This window comes from Helianthus annuus, chromosome 1 (genome assembly GCF_002127325.2).
Source record: "Helianthus annuus cultivar XRQ/B chromosome 1, HanXRQr2.0-SUNRISE, whole genome shotgun sequence".
Taxonomy (NCBI): domain Eukaryota; kingdom Viridiplantae; phylum Streptophyta; class Magnoliopsida; order Asterales; family Asteraceae; genus Helianthus; species Helianthus annuus.
In genome coordinates this window covers 146,943,370-146,967,531 of record NC_035433.2, presented here as the reverse complement: position 1 = coordinate 146,967,531, position 24,162 = coordinate 146,943,370, and the positions used below count along the sequence as shown (strand labels likewise).

Here is a 24,162-nt window from a genome sequence, read left to right as displayed (position 1 = left end):
TTGAGTGAAATTTCGAGGACGAAATTATTTTTAAGGGGGTAATAATTGTAATAACCCGATTTTTTAAACCCTAAAATGTAATGTTTTATCACTAAAGGAATGTAGTGTTGATTTTTTATTACCGTTATAATGACACGTCAGGCCTTGATCGGGCGGGGTGTTACACAACAACTGTGAGGGGTGCCGACCGTATATTTTTTTATTTCTAAAATCATAAGTTTTGACATAGCTTGCATACAAATTTACATTAAAACAAATTAAAAATATAATACAAATCCATAAAACAAATGAATGCACCAATTTACATAACATTTTTTACACAAATTGTATATGAATTTAACAACATTAAACATAAATTTTTACAACTTACTCGTTTTAACATGTCCCATTTCCTTTGCTTTAGCCCTTAGCAAGTGTTTTTGAACCTTTCCCGTAGCTGTTTTCGGTAACAAACCAAACACAATCGATTTCGGGACCCAATACCCCGGCATGTTCTCACGACAAAACTTCATTATATCGTCCATGACTTTACCTTCATCCGATTTGTCTACCTCGGTTTTTAACGTCACAAAAGCACACGGGGATTCACCCCATCTCTCATCTGGTCGAGCCACCACCGATGCTTCGACTATTAATGGGTGTTGATATAAAGTATTCTCGACTTCAACACTACTTATATTTTCACCACCCGATATTATGATATCCTTTGACCGGTCTTTTATTTCAATGTAACCATCTGGGTGTTTCACGGCTAAGTCACCCGAGTGGAACCACCCATGTGCAAAAGCCTCAGAGTTGGCTTTTGGGTTCTTTAAGTAACCTTTCATAACAACATTCCCACGAAACACGATCTCACCCACGGTGGTTCCATTGGGTGGGACCGGTTTCATGGTTTGGGTGTCTACAACATCCAAGTGCTCGAGTGTGGTGTAGGGTACGCCCTGGCGGGCGTTTAGTTTGGCTTGGGTTTCGGGAGGGAGGTTGTCCCATTCGGGCTTCCATGCACATATAGTTGATGGCCCGAAAGTTTCTGAGAGACCGTATGTGTGGGCCACACGGAACCCAATTTGGGACATTTTAAAGAGGACTGCTGGTGGCGGGGCAGCTCCTGCGGTCATGACATGGACAAGGCGGGGGAGTGGGAGGATTGTATCGTTTCGTGGGGCGTTTACTATCGAGTTGAGGACTACCGGGGCGGCACAAAAATGTGTGACACCTACATTGGTTATAGCAGAGTAAACACCTTTAGCTGTTACCTACACAAAACAACTAGCCATCAATACCAATTCTGCTTGTCTTAGAAACTGAATTAGATAACAACATTTTTAAGGGTTGTGGTTCTGATAACAACGGGTAAAAATGACTTCAGGTTTGAACGGGTCATTTTTACTTTTTAGTTCGGGTTAGCTTGACCCGTTTACACTTTTTGTCGCTTTTCTTGTAGAAATTAGGGATATTGGATTTTAATAATCCTAAGTTTCACCTGTTGGCCGATAATAATCCCAACTTTAAAAATTCCCTCCAATAATCCCAACTTGTAAAAGTTTGGCCGCCGTTGATCCCTTTCTAACATAGGTGCACTTAAATCAATTAAGGAGTCTCTAGGTGTAATTGAATCTACTGAGGAGATCAACTTCTTATATGTCTGAAAAGGATCAATGGCAGCCAAACTTTTACAAGTTGGGATTATTGGAGAGAATTTTTAAAGTTGAGATTATTATCGGCCAACGGGAGAAACTTAGGATTATTAAAATCCAATAACCCTAAAAATTACTATAAGAATAATGATGATAATACTAATACTAATAATAATAATAATAATAATAATAATAATAATAATAATAATAATAATCTAAATCTATGATAAGATCACCTAGCAGTTTGTATAAATTTTCTTCATGTTTGACTTGTTCCCCTTTCATCTAATTTTTTTTAGTAAAATGCCATTTTCGTCCCTAAGGTTTAGCTACTTTTGCTACTTTCGTCCCTGAGGTGCCATTTTCATCCTTGAGGGCCATTTTTCGAGGGACGAAAGTCGTAATAAATTATCAACCTCAACCTCAAAGATGAAAATGGCAAAAAAAGACAAAGGTGAAGGACTGAAATGCACAAAAAAAGTCATTTTGGATGGAACAGTCAAACCTCATGGACGATTTTGGCATTTTACTCTAAATTTTTATTTGACCCGTTTGAGATAAAACACCTATGTAAAGTGAAGATCTACCTGTCGAAGGCAAATGTTGGTCCCACATATGGCGGCAAGCGTCCAAGTAAAACACCAACCGTTGCAATGGAACATAGGCAAAGTCCACAAGTATACAACTTCATCCGGCAAACTCCATATCACAACATTACTAGTAGCCGCCAGATAAGCACCGCGATGATGCAACACCACCCCTTTAGGGCTAGACGTTGTACCCGAAGTGTAACCTAAAGCAATACTTTGCCACTCGTCTTGTGGCGGCTTCCAAGCAAACTCAGGGTCACCGAACTCTAGAAACTTCTCATACTCAACCGCGCCTTTTGTTAGAGCGTATAGGAGGTTGTTTGGATCACATTCAATGGTTTCATCTTTGACAACAATTAAATGTGGATATTTGAAATTGGCTTGTGTTTTATCTTTTAGAATTTGTAAAGCTTGTTCTGCAAGTTTGAAATACTCTTGGTCAACTATTATGACTGTTGATGATGAGTGTTCTAGAAGGAAGCCAATAGTTTGAGCATTTAGACGAATGTTAATCGCGTTTATGACTGCTCCGCTCATTGGAATGCCGAAATGGGCTTCATACATGGCTGGGATGTTTGGTGCAATCACTGCTACCTGAGAATGAATAGTATGAATTGAGATATATTGAAACAAATGCAGCAGAGTAATTTGGTTAGTTTAGTTAACAAGTTTTCCTTGTTAATTATTATACACGCAGAACACATTTCAGTTAATAAATCCATCAAGTTCTAAATTAAATAAAAGAACAAATATGTTAATTTATAAAGGACAATGAGTTTTAGTGGCGGTATAGTTATTAACACCTATATAACCAACCGTAAGGGTGGGGGTCGGGGAAGGCCGGTGAAGCCCGGCCTCGTCTGGGAACACCGCCCCCGACCTGGGGTTATTTTTTCCCTAAAACCCGGTGACCTGACACCGGTATACAGGGAAGTAGTGAGTTTGGAAATGATTTTAAAAATAAACGGTAATATACTGATGGTATAAAAAAAATAAAAATACCAACCTTATTTCTACTATTATTTTTGCCACACAAAACTCTCTTATTTCTCACAAAAAAAAAAAAAAAAAAAAAAAAAAAAAAAAAAAAAAAACTCTCTTATTTCTCTCTAAAAATTTATCTCAAATGGCAAGAACACCATGGACCGAAGAAGAAGAGATTGTTTTGGTTGCATCTTAGGTGACAACCCAAAACAAAACGCCTTCTAGTGCAACGGCTTTGTTTTGGAACACGGTTTTTCAACAATTTTGTCTCGGTATGGGTGGAAAATGGCAAGGGTGAGCTAACAGAAGATGACATGATTCAAGTGGCCCCCTTGTCGACTACAAACACATCTACAGCCATGACTTTAAACACGTTACGGCATGCAAATTTTAAGGATGTTTGTTCAATAGACGGGGAAATCGGTTATTAAAAAAAATCTCCCTGTTCTAAGCGTGTATCCATCGCCCCCTAATTCTAACTTCAGTCAATTATTTAATTGTGTTCTTAAATCACGATAATCATGGAATCCGAAAAGGTCAGTTACATACACATTATATATACTTCATCATCATCAGTTGTAATTGTAATCCCTATTTAACAATGAACGTATTACCGTTGAACCGAATCCGACCGAGAGTTTGGAAAGAGCTGAGGCTAAACGACAGCACCGGCGGTAAGTCTGCAGCCATGTGTAGTGAACAGAACCGTGTACAACCGATCTACGGTTGGGATGAACCAAAGCAGCTCGCTTAAGAAACCAAAGGGGTGTTAATGCGGTGTAATTCGCTTCGTTTTTCGGCAAATCGTCGATGTCTTTCTCCGGCAACCTCATCTCTCCGGCTTATCTCTTCTGGTTGTTAGTTTTTTCTGTTGGATATTGAATGTTATTTTTTGTGATGATGAGCGCTCAAATAACAGCCTGAAACGTTTTGAGTTTGGATAAAGTTACATTGTAGCCCTTATTGTTTTTCAATGTAGACTTTTTCGTCCTGAAATGAAGACACGTCACCACCACATCCGCTAGTTAAACTAGCGGATCATGTACTTTGACACATTACCACCGTCATCTTGAAAGAATGGCAAATCTAGCGGATTGCCCGGTTTTAGATCATGTTTCGGATTTTACCCGAAAGACATGTAAAAGTTGCTAGACTCGCCAGAAAAAAAAAGAGTGAAAACGCTAGATGTAAGATGGTAGAATACGGTTAGTTAGGATTTTTGGTATGTTCGAAATGTCATGTGGAATTTTCACTCGTAATGGATATTTGAGTGAATTATAATCATATATTATTGTAAAGTATTTTGATATTAAATAAATAAATGAAAGTTAGGAGCATGCTGAGTTACAAATTAACTGGCAATTATTGAAATTAAAACCACAAACAATATTGATTTTTAACCTTAACATTATATATGATTAAATTATTTAAAAAAAAATAACAAAACAAAAATACTACACAAAAATACAAAAAGTCCGTTTGTTTACCTTGTTTGTTTGTTAAATATAGGTTTTTTAATATATGTATATTTAGCATCAAAATAATTTGGATTCCCGTTACCCATACAACCCCAATCAAATATGAACCATTCAATTAAAATGTACCAAACGATTGCATAATTTTTATGGTCGTGACAACTTTAACTTGCATTTAGTTCAATTAATCAATATATTAGTGCATCTATTGTAAACGAATATTTTATTTTAAAATACTTGTAAAGAATTCATATATGATAAATTCATATTCATATTCATATATGATAAAATTTAAGCTGAATGAATAGTGATAATATTATTCAATTAAAATTAGAATTAGAATTATTAGAATTATTAAAAATTAGAATTAAGAGATGAGCAAATGATACCGGGTATAGGTACCGGTCTCAAATTTACCAAACCGGTGTATTTTCCGTACCGGTTCTGCACAGGTATTCACCGGTTTTTACTCTCAAATACCGGTGTTGTACCAGTACCGACCGGTATCGAACCGTACCATACTAGGTATATTGAGTACCGGTACCCACTTTTGGGGATTTCGGTAACGGTATTTTCGGTACCGGTTGGTACCGAGCTCACAAATCCTGTAGCAACACAGCAATGCAAGTAATTGCACCGTTTAGATTACTTTTCATACACACAGTAAGTAAACTATTTTTTCGTTTGAATGAGTTTTTATATACACAACAACTTATTTTGCTTTCTTTTTTTGTTTTTTTTCTGTAATGAATGAATTATAGCATGTAAAATTAACTTGGATATTTAGAATATTGATGAGCAAATCGTATCAAATCCTGTAAACGAACCGGTATCGTATCGGTACCAAATCATTTTCGGTACCAATTTGGTATCCATCTTTTGGCGTTTTCAGAATCGTTACTTTAGGTTCGACACCGGTCTAGCACCATACCTGTATTTATTGATTTATACCTTCAAATACCATACCGTATTGTACCGAGCATTTTCGGTGTCGGTACCTAATTTCGATGATTTTCCAGATCGGTACTTTCGCTACCGTTACCGGTACCGAGCTCATCCATATTTTAACGTGTTAGCACCGTAATAACTAAACTGAAAACAACCGAATTTCCAACGCGTAGGACGCGTGGGTCCTATGATTATATAATAGATTATTTAAAATCGTTTTTTATGATGGAGTGACTATCCTTACTACGTCATTTTATGTATGTTTTGATATTCGATATATATTTGTCGTTGCTTACACGCCTTTTGTAGTCATCAGGTCCCGCCGCAACGCACGGGCGGAAAATAACTAGTTAGAGACTTAACAAACGAACTTTTAGCTATAAATAAAAGGTAAATATACTCAATTTTGAATGTGAGCAACGACGTGAAAACATGAGATTGCATTCTAGCTTAATGTTGACCACACAATTAAATAAAAGAGAACATAAAACGTTTTAAGCTACGTAGTTCTAAGTTCTTGCTATAATATACTATGAGTGATGATAGATGTCAAACGTTACCTAATAGAACTAAGGATGGGTCTATTGGGCCTAATTAGAATGTATGTTTTTGTGGTGAGGATGAAGAAATGAGCGACCATTGACCCATGCTATTAGGCTATACGTAATCATAAAGCCCTTTTGTGGGCGTTATGCGACACGTGTTGTGTCACGTCAAACAGGGGCGTTATGTCACTTAGGGGGTGTTTGGAATTGCGTTTTCAACCTGATTATTTGATTAATGTGTTTTGAAATCGTAAAAAATCTATTTTGAGTGTTTGGTAAAAAATTAATAAAAAGTGATTTTTTGCGTTTATTAGAGTTCAAAACGTGATAATCCACAAGTAGGTCACCCCTTGCTGCAGGAAAACGTGATAATCCAAAAATTGATTTTTTACGTTTTCACTTATTTATTTTTTTAAAATATATATATTTGCCAAACACTCAAATAGTTGATTATCTGATTATTGTGATATCAAACAACATAATCAAATCCAAACAATGTTGATTATCTGATTATTGTGATATCAAACAACATAATCAAATCCAAACACTATCTTTCTGCAGCACGTTTTGTTACAGCTAATTATCTGATTCTGATTATTCAAAACGCATAATCTATTTTCAAAACTCAACCCCAAACACCCCCTTAAGGCTGTAGTCATAAAGCCCTATCTCATCATTACTCAATTAATTAATTTTCAATTTTTTTAATTAATTTCTAACTTTTTAAAATTAAAAACCATTCCATTAAATAAAAAACAATATAATAAAATAAAAAAGACGTTAAAATAAAATAAAAACATTACACTAAAAAATACATTTATTCTTCGTTTTCTTCGTCGTTCTCTCCTTCTTCCTCTTCGTTTTCTACAGCATCCAAACCTACGTCTTCAAAGTTCCCGGCTTCGAATTCCTCAACTTCTTCTTCCTCGAAATCTTCTCCGCTGTCACCATTGTGTCGCATTGGGCGAATCACCCAAGCATGCTCGACCAAATCAATCAACGTGTTATGTGTTTCCTTAGATCGCAATAGTTGAGCATTTACGAGTCTCTCTTCCATTGTTGCTTGGGTTCCTTCAACTAAATCTTCCGGAATATACTTTTGGCATATCGCTTTTCCATCATCCTCTATGATCATATTATGCTTAATGATGCAAGCATACATGGTCATTCGTATTCTATCCTTATGTCACATACGACAAGGATTCTGATAAAATATCATCGTTGCTGTAGAACCCAAAAAGACCTCTAGATGTCCTTTCTCGAAGACTCTTGTAGTTTTTTAAAATACTTTCTTTTGTCATCGAACGTTTCCGAAAACGTTTTAACAATAATCGAATACTACGGGTATATAGCATCGCCCAAATAGTAGCCATGCTCGTAGTCGTTCTCGTTTGCATGAAAACCGGCCTTTGGAATCGTTCCAGAAATGTAGCTCTCTAATAATGGTGAAGCCTCTAAGGTATTAATGTCGTCCATACACCCGACTACACCAAAGAAAACCGACCAAATCCAAAGGTCGTATGACGCAACCGCTTGTAAAACCAAAGTTTGCCCTTTCTGGTCACCCCGTGTATGTTGACCTCGTCATGCGGTTGGACAATTATACCAATGCCATTGACGACAATCCAAGCTACCAATCATGTCGGGTATTCCATGCTTTTCCTGATGCACCTCATATATTTGTAGAAGGTCGTTCCAAGTGAGATTCTCAAATAACGTTTTCCATAAAACTGGCATATACCTAAAATTTAATCTAATATATAAAAGTTTACTAGTGATTTACTTAAAAATAAAAGTAACTCTAAAAAGTAAATAGTGGGAAGGCTCGTGCGTTGCAGTGGGTGTCCCGACTAATATGAGATTCAGTTATGTCTATTACGAACCATGATGTGTGTAAAATGCAACATATAAAACACATCAATTAAGGCGTAAAACTAACCCTTTTTAAGTACTAATGTTGGAAAAAGAGTGTTTTTGTCTTCCTTTTATATTTTCAGGATGAAATGAGCTCAAAATCACAAAAGAAGCAAAAAGACCACTAATTCTACCATAAATACAAGAAAAGGAACAAAAGTAGACTGCCCGGACCCTCAACGGCACCTCCCAAAGCAAAAAGGAAGAAACAGAGTCTGAACACGCCCCGTGTCCAGCGAACACGGGGGCGTGCCCAGGAAGCAGCAGAAAAGACAAACCAGTAGAAGCTTCCATTGCCCACCACGGGGCCGTGTCCAGCGAGCACGGGGGCGTGGTGAAAGTACAGCAGGCGCATTAATTGTAATTCGCAATTACAATTAATGAGGAGAGAGAGTGTCCGGCGGGCACGGGGCCGTGTCCAGCCTTCTGTTCAGCCTATAAATAGAGGAGCTTGGCTTCATTCTCTCTCATCCCTTGGCACACCACCTCTGATGCGGGCCCAAGCGTGGAAGAGCGGGCCATCCTGTATTTGGAGGCCCAAGATCAGGTCACTAAAGGGGCTTCACTGAAATGGCTCTAACTCGGGCTACGGGGGTCCGTTTGGGGCGTGTGACCAGTCAAAACGAACGGGAGAACGAGCTCTATCTTGTTGCAAACCGCCTACAGCGGTTTGGGTCATCGTCCGGGCCGAGAAAACGCTTATTTCTATTAGTTTTTTCCATTTTTATGTTTTTTCAAGTATTTTGGGCATTTTGTTTTTGGGCTTGTGTTTGGCCCGTTATCTTTTTTAGGCCCATTTCGAATTTCTGTCATTATTTATATGTCCCTTTAGTGAATGAAACAATCAGACTTGAATTTTGAGAAAACTTATTTTTCACTTCAAATTCTGTGGCCTTTGGGTTGCAATTTGGGGGTTGGGGAAGAGACACACGGGTATTCGTAGAATCAACGTGTTGATCTTCGTTTATCGTATCACGCACTACATCAACCTCTCTCACACCTCATCCACCACCCACCACCACCATAACACCATCATCCACCACCATCATCCATTGTCCATCGTAGAGTGTGTGAGTCGTCTCGGGATCCAAGATTGATCGTAAGAGTTCTTGACAATCAAGGCCATGTTTGCCTAAGTCTCTTACATCACTTGGTGAAGACAAGTGTTTAGTATAATACTTTTTATTTTTAATCTTTTGCACTTTTTATTTGGTTTTGTATTAATGACTTTAATAACTAGTTACTTATGTTGAAGGTGATCTTTCCTTATCGTTTGTCCGTGGTGTCTTGGCGTTATTTTACTGTCTATATAAAATAAAAGATTTTCACCATTCATATCTCCACGGTCTATATGGAGGTATGTTGGCTACCTGGTCGGGGGTTAAGGGAACGGTTTGGTAAAGGTCTTGCCCTTGTTCAGCGTTTAGAGGTCCTGCTTGGGACCTGGGTCAAATTTAGTATGATCTCCTTCAATGCCCATAGGTATTGGATGGCGGGGATCCAAACTCTTTGACCCCCTCATAAGTTAACTACTATTAATACTATAACTCGGCTATTTAGGACTGTATCCCTGCTGACTCAGACTACTTAGCCGAGGGTAACGTCACCGCCAGAAGCGGGGCCTACCATAATTTGCATTAATAACTTAATTCATTATCTTTCAATAATCCGACCCTTTAGGATTGTATCCTTGCTGACTCAAACTACTGGGTTGAGGGTAACGTCACCTTCAAAAGAGGGGCCTACTACAATAACTAAGATAATCTCTTAAACAAGTGCAAAAGTGCAAAAATAATCAAAGGTTATACTAATACACGTGTCGGATCCAAGTGATTCATCTTGTCTATCTGTTTTTATTTTATTTTTATTTTCAGCATTTAGTTAGTTTTTATTTTTCTTAGTTTAAAATATTTTTCTAACCTTTTTGATTTGATTAGACGTTGAGGATAAACCGGTACTAAAAGCTCTTGTGTCCTTGGACGACCTCGGTATCTTACCAACACTATACTACGTCCACGATGGGTGCACTTGCCCATATGTGTGTTTAGTGTTACTGAATATCGTGTTTTATAAATTTAAAACTTGGCTAAAAGTGTAAAAAGGGCTTAAATACTCATCAAAATAATATTACACCTAACGCACATCAAGTTTTTGGCGCCGTTGCCGGGGACACAAGGATTTTAAGAAAGCTTAAAATTGACGGCCTAATCAGTTTTTTTAAAACCTTTTTAAAACGCGCGCATTTTTCTGCATTTTAGTTTAGTTTTGCATTTACAGTAGCCTGAACACGGGGCCGTGCTCACTGAACACGCCCCCGTGCTGCATATTTTTAGAGTAGATACCCAGATACAGAGTCTGAACACGGGGCTGTGCTCGCTGAACACGCCCCCGTGCTCAACGTGACCAGTAACTTTAATTAAAACGCCCAGATACAGTCCCTGAACACGGGGCCGTGTTCACCCAACACGGGGCCGTGTCCAGCTTCTGTTTCCGTCTTATTTGTGTTTTCTGGTCCCGAGACTCAGTTGTGGTCTGTTGAGTGATTCTTATGGATCAATACTCAAGAGGTTACAACTACACCTATGATGAGGATGATTATAGGGGTAATTATTGCACTAATTGTCGTAACACACGCTCGGTTCAATATAATACTTCATATCAACCATCCAATTCATACAACCATTATGAGGAGCCCAGGTACGAGCCATCAACTTCATACACATCCTATGAAGACCAAAGGTATGAACCTCCTCCCTCATACTCATATTTTGATGAACCAAGGTATGAGCCTTCATACTCATACTTTGAAGATTCAACATATGAGCCACCACCTTCATACACTTATTATGAGGAACCATGGCGTGAACAACCCACCTCATATGAGTACTATGAAGAACAAAGTTTCGACCCTTATCCATCATATACTTACAATGAAGAACAATGGTGTGAACCATCTACTTCATATGAGTACTATGAGGAGCCAAGGATCGAACAACCGGATTCGAGCTTTGAGGATCCAAATTCTTTCAATCTCACCGAAATGACCAATAGGATATTAGAACACATTAAAACTATCGAACGTTGCATAAAAGAATCTCGCGCAAGGGAAGAGGAATCCCGCGCAAGAGAAGAACAAAAAAATGATAATAACGTAGAGATAGTTGAAAATGTAAAAATGAAAGAACAAGAAAGTGAAAAACCGACACATGAGTTAAACAATGAAAATGGTGAGTCCGATAACGTTAAAATTCAAGAAGAGTCTAATTTCGAAGAAATTAACCTCTTGTCACCTACTTTCGAAAACCATTGTTTAATAACCCCTCATGCCAAGTTTTTAAAAGAGTTAAACACTAATACTAAAATTGAAGACATGGTAAGTGTTAAGTTAACTAATGATCAAACCTCACTAATAAAAGAAGATCCTTTTGAAATTAGCATTACACCGGTTCCATGTTTCTTTCAAAATTCCTTTATTAGTAATATCACAATCGATAAAGATCTTTGTGTTAACATAATGTCTAACTACATTTTCGAAAAATTAAGTATTAGTGATTTTGCTCCACTTCAAATACCCATTTTTCTATCTAATCGGAAAATAATAAAATCAATCGGTGTAGTTGAGGATATCTTGGTTCAAACAACTCAAATGGTAATCCCAACCGACTTTGTCATCCTTGATGACGCTCCTCTAGTGTTGGGACGACCTTTTGTAAAAACTCATGAAGCTTTGAAAAACCGGAAGTACAACAATCTACCTCTTCAATTAGGGGCATTCAAAAGGAGCATAGATCTTGAGCGCTCAATGAAATATCCTTTTGGCAACAATGACCCCCTAATTGAAGATGAAGCTGAACCACCCGATACCACCAACGAAGAGGACCACTTTGTCAAGGAAGAGATAGCCATAGAACAAACTTTTAAGGTTCTTGATCTAGATGAGCCACAAAATAAGGTGTCTTCTAAAGACCCACCCATCGAGCTCAAAGAACTTCCTAAAGGTTTGGAATATGCTTTTCTAGGCAAAGAAGGTAGTTTACCCGTAATTATTTCATCTAAATTAAGTAATATAGAAAAAGAGAAATTAGTTAACTTACTTAAAAAACACAAAAACGCGATCGCTTGGAAGCTTGTAGATATTAAAGGAATAAGCCCTTCCATGTGCACGCACAAAATATTAATGAATGATGACTACAAGACGGTAATTCAACCACAACGAAGAGTGAACCCCAATGTTCAAGAAGTGGTTAAGAATGAAGTCATCAAACTACTCGAGGCCGGACTAATCTACCCTATCTCCGATAGCCCGTGGGTAAGTCCCGTTCAAGTAGTCCCAAAGAAAGGAGGTATGACGGTAATAACTAACGAGAAAAATGAATTAATACCAACAAGAACCGTCACAGGATGGAGAGTCTGTATAGATTATAGGCGATTAAATGAAGCAACTAGGAAAGACCACTTTCCTTTGCCCTTCATTGATCAAATGTTAGAAAGATTATCCGGTCATAAATTTTATTGTTTCTTAGATGGTTTTTCAGGTTACTTTCAAATACCGATAGCACCGGAAGACCAAGAGAAAACAACTTTCACATGTCCCTACGGAACTTTTGCATATCGACGCATGCCATTCGGTCTATGTAATGCGCCTGCAACATTCCAACGTTGTATGGTCGCCATTTTCCATGATATGATCGAAAAGACAATGGAAGTCTTCATGGATGACTTTTCCATCTTTGGAGACTCATATGACCAATGCCTCGATAATCTTGAACGAATGCTATCCCGATGTGAGGAAACTAACCTCGCCCTTAACTGGGAAAAATGCCATTTCATGGTAACAGAGGGAATAGTACTCGGTCACAAAATCTCAAGCGAAGGAATGGAAGTTGATCGAGCAAAAATAGAGACTATTTCTCGATTACCTCCTCCATCCTCCGTGCGAGCAATCAGAAGTTTCCTAGGACATGCCGGATTTTATAGAAGGTTTATCAAAGACTTTTCAAAAATTTCAAGGCCTCTAACAAAATTACTTGAAAAAGATGCACCCTTCATCTTTGACAAGGAATGCAATCAAGCATTTCTAACCCTCAAGGAAATGCTAGTCAATGCACCTATCATGATAGCGCCAGATTGGAAATTTCCATTCGAAATCATGTGCGATGCAAGCGACTTTGCTGTTGGAGCAGTCCTGGGACAAAGAAAAGAAAAACATTTCCACCCAATTTATTATGCTAGTAAAACTCTTAATGATGCGCAAGAAAATTATACAACTACAGAAAAAGAATTACTAGCGGTGGTATTTGCTTTTGATAAATTTCGTTCTTATCTTGTTCTTTCTAAAACAATAGTCTATACAGACCATGCAGCCATCAGGTACCTTTTCAAGAAGCAAGACGCAAAACCCCGTTTGATAAGATGGATTCTACTCCTCCAAGAATTCGACATTGAAATCAAGGACAAAAGAGGAGCAGAAAACACTGCTGCAGATCATCTCTCACGCTTAGAAGACCCAGCTTTGGAGACAACCAGGGACGAGCAAATCAACGAAAAATTTCCCACAGAATCCTTGGAAATGATAGAGAGTAGACAAGAACCATGGTATGCCGACTACGCTAATTTCTTAGCTAGCGGTGTAGTCACCAAAGGATGGCCACATCATCAAAGAAAGAAATTCTTTGCTGATGTAAAGCATTACTTTTGGGAAGACCCCTATCTTTTCAAAATGTGTGCTGATCAGCTCATCCGAAGGTGTGTCTATGGTAATGAAGCACAAAGAATTCTCCATCATTGTCATGAAGGTCCATACGGAGGACATCATGGTGCCGCAAGTACCGCACGAAAGGTATTTGATTCAGGATTTTACTGGCCGACCATTTACAAAGATGCTCAAAACCTTGTAAAGACATGTGATGCATGCCAAAGATCAGGTAATATTTCTTCCAAAAACGAAATGCCTCAAAATGGCATTCTCGTTTGTGAAATCTTTGATGTGTGGGGACTCGATTTCATGGGACCCTTCCCACCTTCAAGGGGAAACAAATATATACTTGTGGCAGTAGATTACTTGTCTAAATGGGCAGAGGCCGAAGCTCTTCCAACAAACGATGGGAGAGTGGTGGTAAAATTTCTGAAAAAGCTGTTCTCTCGTTTCGGGACACCAAAGGCTTTGATAAGTGATAGAGGTACCCATTTTTGCAATCATCAACTCGAAAAAATATTAACAAGGTATGGGGTCTATCACCGGGTCTCAACAGCATATCATCCTCAAACAAATGGGCAAGCCGAAGTGACTAATCGAGGTTTAAAACGAATACTTGAAAAAACCGTAGGAATAAATAAAAAAGAATGGGCCGATAAATTAGACGACGCTTTATGGGCTTTTCGAACTGCTTATAAAACCACTATAGGCACAACCCCATATAAACTCGTCTATGGAAAAAGTTGTCACTTGCCAGTAGAAATAGCTCACAAAGCCTACTGGGCAATAAAAAACGTAAACTTAGATTTGGAAAATGCCGGTAAAAATCGATTTTGTCAAATAAACGAATTAGACGAACTTAGGAATTATGCATATTCTAACTCCGAAATTTATAAGGAAATAATGAAAAATTTGCATGATAAATATATTAAATCTAATGAATTTCGGGTTGGAGACCAAGTTCTATTGTTTAATTCACGACTTCGATTATTTCCTGGTAAGTTAAAATCTAGGTGGTCAGGACCTTTTTCCGTCACCCATGTTTTTCCACACGGTGCAGTAGAAATTAAAACTCGAAATGGGACACCATTTAAAGTCAATGGCCAACGGCTGAAACTCTACCGAGGATCCATTGAGGATGAGGAAGAGGAGATCTCACTTCAGACGGTTAACGAATAAATTCGTACCCGACATGTTACAGGTAAGTGTACGTTTAAAAACCGGTAAATCATTTTTCGGAAATAAGGGGCATGCACACGAGCACACACAAAAAAAAAATTCAAAAACTTCACCCAGCACGGGGCCGTGTCCGCTGGACACGGGGCCGTGTCCGCTGGACACGGGGCCGTGTCGAGGCGACTGTCGGGATAAAACCCTCTTTTCCTATCAGTTATGTGACAACCCGTAATTAACGCCTTTTTAGTTACGCGATTAACAAACGTTTAGAGCGATAATAAATAGCGTTTAAAGCACGAATTAACTTAATTAGGCTCCTGGATGCCTACGAACGCTTATCGGACGTTAAAATGCGCATATGACAATTTTCGGAACAACTGCGTAACGATAAACGCTAATGAACTGATGTCGGAAAAAATACTAACAACGCCGACAAATATTAAATTTTTACAATGCATTTGAACTTTGTAATTAAATTTTTATATCAGTAGTCGAAACCGGATCGGAAAACGGTTTAAAGCAACGAATGACGCGACTTTACGCGATTATTACCGTTATCGACGAACGAACGCGCAAACGACATCTACCGACACTATTTTACATGTCTTTCAATTTTATTTTACGATCTTAGATAATGCTCGTGTTTTGACAACGGGTTCGTAGGAACGAGCGGGCCAATTAAAACACAAGATTGGGCTTGTGGGCCTTGGGCCCAAGCCCAAAGCCCACTAACTAAACCTAGTATATATAAGTGGTATTAAAGTGAGAAACCCTAATCCCTTTTTCATACCATCAGCCGTAAACACCCCCTTACCATTTAGTTTTCCCTCATCTCTCTCCATCCTTCTTTTCATACCTTTGTAGAAACCCTAACTCATACTTATGAACAAGAACAAATCATTCAAATACACACACAAAAGTCACAGATTATAAACCCTCATCTCCTTTAACTCTCGTTCTTCTGGTTCGATAACCAGAGCCAGATTCCAGCGACACTCCGGTGATATTTCAGCTCTGATATTCCGGCCACTCACGCACACTCAACCACCCTCTTAACTCCTTGATTTTCGGTGTGAACAGTGGCGTCGACGAAACATATTAGCGACAAAGATATCTAAGGGAGACTGAGAGAGAGAAACCGGAGAGTTTAGAGGAGAGCCGCCGCCGTCGACGGTGGCGTGGCGACGATCGGAGTCGCGGTCCGACGGTGAGCACATTTCAGGTCAGGTTCATTTCAGCTTGGTTGTTCGAATGGTATGCAGTTTTGTTTTGTTTCGGGTTTTATCTCGGGTCTTGCAGTCTCAGTTATAGTTCAGCGGATCAGATTGGTTTTGGTGGTCGACAACGGCAGTAATACTCCGATGGGTTACCGGCGGTGGCCGACGGCAACGGTGGTGTTTGGTCCGGGTTCTGGTCCGGATTCAATTCAGTCTATGCAGATGTGATGTTGGTCCATGTTTCGGGTTCGGTACGGTCAGGCGGTTCGGATGACTCAAACGAGTCAACTCGGTCGGTGAGTCAACTCGGGTCAGACGAGTTAACTTGGTTCGGTTCAGGTTTGGTTACGTTTCGAATCTGAGTAAAACATACTTCAGATTTTACTCGGTTCTGACCTCTTATTTTCGATTCAGGTTCGGGTCAACATAAGTCAACAACGGTCAACAGTTCTGATTGACTCGGTCAACTGAGGTCAAACTCAGTCAACACGAGACGCGGTAAAGTTTTAGTGACGCGGAAATTAGTTTAGATTTTTAGTATAGTTATACGCGACCGAGCTCGAACCGACATCTCGTTACAAGATTTTATATTTAGTCGATAGTTTATTACGCGGCGAAAGTTTTATATTTGATTACATTGATTGAATTATTGTGGAGTTTGACAAATACGACAACTTTGATTGTCGAGGTTATTCGAAAAACAGAGGTAACTCTGCCCGATTTTGTAAAAAATCCGAAATACAAACATAATTATATTGTCTAAACGACACTTATCGAAATTCGAATCTTTCCTATAAAATAAATATAAAGGCATACTTATTTCGATGACGTTATAAGTTAACAAAACTCGGATACTTGTACCATATTTTCTCTTTACTTTGAAAGGTTTTCGACAATAATTTATTTCACAACATAGTTCTGTATATATGTTTGTATACTCATGGTCTTACATTAAGACCTAAATTACAACTTTATTTTATAATAAACTTTGATAAAGTTTATATAAGTACTGCATATATATTCATGCATGCTTTTGAAACAATATATAAATAGAATCTGAACATATATACTATGTTATGTCTTCATAAGATATGGTAAATATATATAGATGTATATATTTTGGATTGTTCCAAACGTCAGCGATTCGGGATTTATACTTCAAACGTTTAGCATTCGAAAATCATATATATAAATATAATTGTTTATGTTTATCTCAACTATTTAGAGTTCGAACAGTTTTATAAAAAGAATATATTTGTTATATTCGTTTCAACGTCAAGTATTCGAATAGATATATATACATATACATATATATATATGTATATATTTATTTATTTCCATCATACGAAAACAACGGTATATTACCGCATTATATACGACACAGCAAGAAGCGCCTTTATCCGTACACGTAATTCTATTCATGACAACTAACACGAGTTCATAAATATATTTATATTAATATATATATAAATATATATCCTAAACCCTCGGAAACTAAGTCGTTTTCACGACTTAGTATCATCCCGATTATAAACGGGATCAAATAACCATCGATTGGTTATTCTTAGTCAAACTAACAACACCTTTATAGAATCGTTTAGTTAACGATTCGGTAGAGCTCGGACACGTAGTTTAGCTACGTTTAATTAGAAACTTATAATTATTCCTTGATTAGGGATACTATAGTTGCACGCTAGCTAATGCACGTTCTTGGAACGACACTATGGAATCACGCTAAGCTAGCTTGGCACAGGAATGTCAAGGTGAGTTCATAACCCCCCACTTTTTACTGTTTTACATTTTTATAAATGTTTTCGGGGGTGGAAAGACATGCAAGTTTTTGCAAAAGAAAACACTATTTCGATGAACGAAAACACATATTTATAAACCATGTTGCAAATGATTTTCAACAAACTTGAATGGTTTACGAACGATTTATACTAAACATACCGGTTTTACAAAACATGCATGATTTTCATGACTAGTGACGAGAATGTCCTAGTTACAACAACGGGACTGGGTTGGCCTGCGTACGAAAAACGAGACAACTCAGTGAGACCATGTCCCCCTTTTCTTTCAACGTTTCGGTTAACAACTTTCAGGGGGAAATACATGTCAAACTTAGGTATGATTAAGTTATGGAATGAACTCTTAGATCATGTGAGCATAGGCTGTAACTGAGGTGCCATTAATCCTTTTGAGGACCAAGGAACAAAGGTTAGATCTAATGGGTACGGGCGAGCCCCACTCACGGTCCATGGGTGACCACTTAGAGTGCTGTTGTGTCCCAGTCGAGGTGATTCGACACTAAAAATTGCCTACGCGGGTTGAGTACCTCCTATGTCGTCGCATATATTAATGTCCTCGCGAAACATTAATGATCAACATGTTCATAGACGCTTTTCATACCAACTTACAACACTAAAACTTTCAAATGTTTTTAATATTCATTTGACGCAAACTCATAATACATGTATTTACAAACTTTGACAACGCTTTCAACTTATGTACAAATAAGAGGACGTGTTAGTCCTGCTTACAACGACTCTTGTGGGCTAGACTCACAACTTTCATATATCATGCCGAGAAAATGATTTTTTTTATATTTTCTCAACAACTTTTAAACCAGCTATCAAAAAGATTTGTTTCAAAACAAACTATGAACTCGCTCAACTTTATGTTGACTTTTTCGCATGTTCTTTCTCAGGTTGCATTTTTTCAAAACTACGGAACGGTTGGAATAGGATAACCCACGGGATTTCGAGTATTTAGCGGGCGTTCATTGTTTAGAAGTCTTAGCTTTTTGCTTCCGCTGTGCAATGAAGATACCGGTCCAGTCACGCCATGCTCTGATATTTCGGGGTGTGACAAGTTACACCATTCCACACGCCCCGTTTAGCCGAAAACTCTCTGGTTAGAGGCGATTTTCCTGCGAATTTTCAACGTCACCACCAAATCTAACAACGTCAAGGTATGATTCTATCTTCATTAGTAGTTAGATTAGTTACTTGCATGTAGTTAAAACATCAAAAATTGGGGAAAAATCTAGGGTTCTTCATGTTCATCCGGATCGAACTCAAAATTTTTGATGAAATTTGTTAGTAGTAGTTTAGATTAGTGTAGTAGAAAGTAACTAGGCAGGTATTGTTGATAGATTTGTCCGATTTCCAAATAAAACCCCAAACCCTTGTTCTTGAACCGAAAAACACGAAATTGAAAAGGTAAACGGTTTGTTATGGGAAAAATGACACTTAGGGTTTCATTTTCGGGGGAAACCGCTACTATTGGGCTAAAAAATTTTCAGGTTTTCGAAACCGGGACGAAAAATGGAATTTTTGGGTTACAGACGCCTGGACACGGGGCCGTGTCCGCTGAACACGGGGCAGTGTCCAGCCCACTGTTTGCAGTTTCACTTTAATTTTCCTGGTTTCGTACTAACTTTTTAATGTATTCTTTTCAGATGTCGAAATTCACAAGGTTTGGCGCAAATGAACTGGATGCTAGGGCACGGTACGAGGTTCTACAAACACGACCGGAAGAATACCCAAGGCGGGCGTGTACTGATTTGCTAACCATGGTGAACCAACTTGACCGCTTCAACAACATTGTGAGGGGTCCACTGCATGCCGCATTGACCACCCGACTACGGTCGGTCCATCAATGTACGATGGAGTTTTATAGCACCTTCATTTTCAACTCGAGATGCGAACCGTTTGATCACGAGGCGGTTGAATTTCGATGTGGAGGGACCACCTATAGAACCTCCATGGCGCAGTTTGGAGCCATCATTGGGCTATACAAGGATGAAGAAGCAGGGAATGAAGAGAATACCGGGGGATTGCGAGACTTGGATGCGACCGAACGCCAAGCCGCATGGGCTCAAATAGGTGAAGGAATCTACAACCCAAGCAACACCAAAAGCACCAAACTGAGGGACCCGTTATACCGCTACATCCACAGGCTCCTCACGTACTCGCTGAACCAACGCCATGACAGTAGTGGCGTTGTTGGGTTGAAAGATTTGGTTGTCCTTCACTGCATTCACAACCAGAAGCCCCTCGATGTTCCTTACTTCCTACTGCGAAACATGCACTTGAACCGCCTTGCCTCTGCTCCTACACCAATCTTCTTCGGGGGATGGGTGTACCGTCTTTTCAAGCACTTCACGAATATCCCAAGGTCCTTCGAAAGGAGTCCATGGTCAGGACGGGTCGATTATCATATTTGCCAAGCCATGAACTTGCTTTATGAAGCGGAGGACGGGACGGTGAGCTTTCAGAGGACGCAAGGCTACGCATGGAACCCGCAGGAGGCTCTAGTTCGTCATGCACCACCTCCACATTTTCAATACCCACCCCAAGGCGATCCGGGTCAATCCTCCTCTCAAGGAGGCGGTTTTCCTAATTTTCAAAGTTTACATGATCTTTTGCAGGAAAACCTTATGTGCACCAGGAACACCTACAACCTCGCCAACAACACATACCACCGGGTTGGAGCTATCGAGCGCAGCGTCAACGATATACAAGATGATATCGGTAGCATCCGGGAGTACATGGCGAGGCAAGGGGGTGGAGGTGATGGTAGTGATGAAGACATGGAGTAGGAGGCTGGGAGGAACAAGGGGCTGGTTGGTGATGAGCCCACAGGTTTGAATGCCCTTTTTATCTATCAAACAATTCATGGCCTGCGTGCCATTTGTCGAACAATTTACTTTCCCGAACTACTTTTTATCTTTATTTTGTTTTTAGTTTATGTTTGGATAATGCTTGACAATGGTAAGTTAGGATGGTTTGTGCTTGGTTGGTTGGTATTGAATGATTAAATAGGTGCAATGCAAGGGTTAGGGTGCTAAACATTAGCACTTGCAGCCCTAGGATGAAGAAACCGGGAGAAAACCTTATTTTTCAGGCTAACAGACTGTCCACACGGGGACGTGTCCAGCCGACACGCCCCCGTGTCCATCTCCCAGATCTGCTGTTTGGCTACTGACCTGCAATTTTTTGCCCGACACGTGGCCGTGTTCACCCGACACGCCCCCGTGTCCACCTTCTGTAAGTTTTCGTTACTGGCAGTTCACCACGGGGCCGTGTCCGCTGAACACGGGGCCGTGTCTAGACTGCCAGTAACATAAACCTTTGCTTTTTAACATACTTTTATACATTCTAATCAACCAAAAATATTATTTTTGGACACATTGAGGACAATGTGTAATTTAAGTGTGGGGGGGATGCTAAAACCTTGAAATTTTGCAAAATCCTAAACACAAGCCTTACACAAAACTCTATTGGAACCGCTAAACACCCCAAATTTTTTTCAAAAACTTTTTCATTTTTTTTTATTTACTTTTCTTAGTTTAAGTTGGGAAGAAAAGTTCTAAAAAAGGTTATATTTTTACAAGTTTACAACCGATAGCGTCGTGATAAAAAAGGAACCAACATAAGAAAATTATGAAACGGCATAACAAGCCTAGTTTAAAATTCGACTATATATGCTTGGTCACATTAAAAACCCATTCCCACAAAAGTGAGTTTTGAGCCTTTATTGAGCATAAAAATACACATATTTAGATTAAATGCTCATTTTTCGTTTCTTGTGTGAATAGCCGCTCGGTCCTTACAAATCTAGAACTTGCCACGACGATACATTCCCGGTCCTTACCAACTTAAACCCAAGTAAGTAAATGATGGAGGCAATAGGACTAACTATTTTTTTTCAAAACCATTATTTTTCAATTTTTTTTACCTACCTAAAATCCCCTAGAAAACCCCTTTGAGCCTAAACCTTTCATTTCATTACCCCAAAAACCCTTTCTACCCACCAAAAACTTTTTTATTTATTTTTTTTAGTAACAAGTTCGTTTTTTTTTCATAAACTCACCTTTTTATGTGACTATCAAAAAAAAAAAAAATGATCATGAAGTCAAAAACAAACAAAAGCTATAAAAGCTTGTTTGGAGAAATACTTCAAAATAAAAAGTCACTAAAAATAAGGTACTTCACGAAAACCGACGCTTGTTACGATTTTTCGCCCTTTTTACTAACCACTAACCAACCACCCACCTTTAAACCCAAGCCTTCACCCAAAAAAAAAAAAAAAGTCCTCTTGATATTTACAAAGGTAAAAAGTTAAAAAGGAGAAGGATTGATTGCTTGGCAAGCCTATGGAAAGACGTAAGTTCCGTGCCGCTCTCGAGTGATTCACTAAAATATACACCTTCGGCCGAGTGTTGAGTGATCTCCCGTGAGGTATGTGAACTTGTATATAAATGGAATTTTAATAAGGCATGCTATGCCCAAATAAGTAATTTATCTTATGAAAAGTTCAAAATAAATCATAACGAATAGGATTGTAAATAAATAAAAATAAAGCCTATAAAAAAACCTTGGATTCCCGACACTCTAGGACAAGCTAAAAAACTTCTCTTCTACCTATTCCATTTGGGAGTGTAAGCCACATTTAAAGAGTTTTGCTTGAGGACAAGCAAAAGTTCAAGTGTGGGGGTATTTGATGTGTGTAAAATGCAACATATAAAACACATCAATTAAGGCATAAAACTAACCCTTTTTAAGTACTAATGTTGGAAAAAGAGTGTTTTTGTCTTCCTTTTATATTTTCAGGATGAAATGAGCTCAAAATCACAAAAGAAGCAAAAAGACCACTAATTCTACCATAAATACAAGAAAAGGAACAAAAGTAGACTGCCCGGACCCTCAACGGCACCTCCCAAAGCAAAAAGGAAGAAACAGAGTCTGAACACGCCCCGTGTCCAGCGAACACGGGGGCGTGCCCAGGAAGCAGCAGAAAAGACAAACCAGTAGAAGCTTCCATTGCCCACCACGGGGCCGTGTCCAGCGAGCACGGGGGCGTGGTGAAAGTACAGCAGGCGCATTAATTGTAATTCGCAATTACAATTAATGAGGAGAGAGAGTGTCAGGCGGGCACGGGGCCGTGTCCAGCGGACACGGGGCCGTGTCCAGCCTTCTGTTCAGCCTATAAATAGAGGAGCTTGGCTTCATTCTCTCTCATCCCTTGGCACACCACCTCTCTCACACCTCATCCACCACCCACCACCACCATAACACCATCATCCATTGTCCATCGTAGAGTGTGTGAGTCGTCTCGGGATCCAAGATTGATCGTAAGAGTTCTTGACAATCAAGGCCATGTTTGCCTAAGTCTCTTACATCACTTGGTGAAGACAAGTGTTTAGTATAATACTTTTTATTTTTAATCTTTTGCACTTTTTATTTGGTTTTGTATTAATGACTTTAATAACTAGTTACTTATGTTGAAGGTGATCTTTCCTTATCGTTTGTCCGTGGTGTCTTGGCGTTATTTTACTGTCTATATAAAATAAAAGATTTTCACCATTCATATCTCCACGGTCTATATGGAGGTATGTTGGCTACCTGGTCGGGGGTTAAGGGAACGGTTTGGTAAAGGTCTTGCCCTTGTTCAGCGTTTAGAGGTCCTGCTTGGGACCTGGGTCAAATTTAGTATGATCTCCTTCAATGCCCATAGGTATTGGATGGCGGGGATCCAAACTCTTTGACCCCCTCATAAGTTAACTACTATTAATACTATAACCCGGCTATTTAGGACTGTATCCCTGCTGACTCAGACTACTTAGCCGAGGGTAACGTCACCGCCAGAAGCGGGGCCTACCATAATTTGCATTAATAACTTAATTCATTATCTTTCAATAATCCGACCCTTTAGGATTGTATCCTTGCTGACTCAAACTACTGGGTTGAGGGTAACGTCACCTTCAAAAGAGGGGCCTACTACAATAACTAAGATAATCTCTTAAACAAGTGGAAAAGTGCAAAAATAATCAAAGGTTATACTAATACACGTGTCGGATCCAAGTGATTCATCTTGTCTATCTGTTTTTATTTTATTTTTATTTTCAGCATTTAGTTAGTTTTTATTTTTCTTAGTTTAAAATATTTTTCTAACCTTTTTGATTTGATTAGACGTT

General features: G+C 38.9%; 1 protein-coding gene and 1 long non-coding RNA gene across 2 annotated transcripts; one reads left to right on the top strand and one right to left on the bottom strand.

Annotated features, from left to right (window-relative positions):
• Nucleotides 1-257: 257 nt before the first annotated feature.
• On the bottom strand, nucleotides 258-4,117 carry LOC110883560 (acetate/butyrate--CoA ligase AAE7, peroxisomal). Its single transcript, XM_022131284.2, has 3 exons — nucleotides 3,826-4,117; nucleotides 2,225-2,821; nucleotides 258-1,256 (listed from the first exon to the last, which is right to left on the bottom strand). Exons 1-3 carry the CDS (start codon nucleotides 4,042-4,044, stop codon nucleotides 360-362), a joined length of 1,713 nt encoding a protein of 570 aa, XP_021986976.1. The 5' UTR covers nucleotides 4,045-4,117; the 3' UTR covers nucleotides 258-359.
• An 11,646-nt stretch (nucleotides 4,118-15,763) lies between these two features.
• On the top strand, nucleotides 15,764-16,813 carry LOC110940939. Its single transcript, XR_002593686.2, has 2 exons — nucleotides 15,764-16,520; nucleotides 16,596-16,813. It is a non-coding gene; the product is annotated as an uncharacterized LOC110940939 (long non-coding RNA).
• The last annotated feature ends 7,349 nt before the right edge of the window (nucleotides 16,814-24,162 follow it).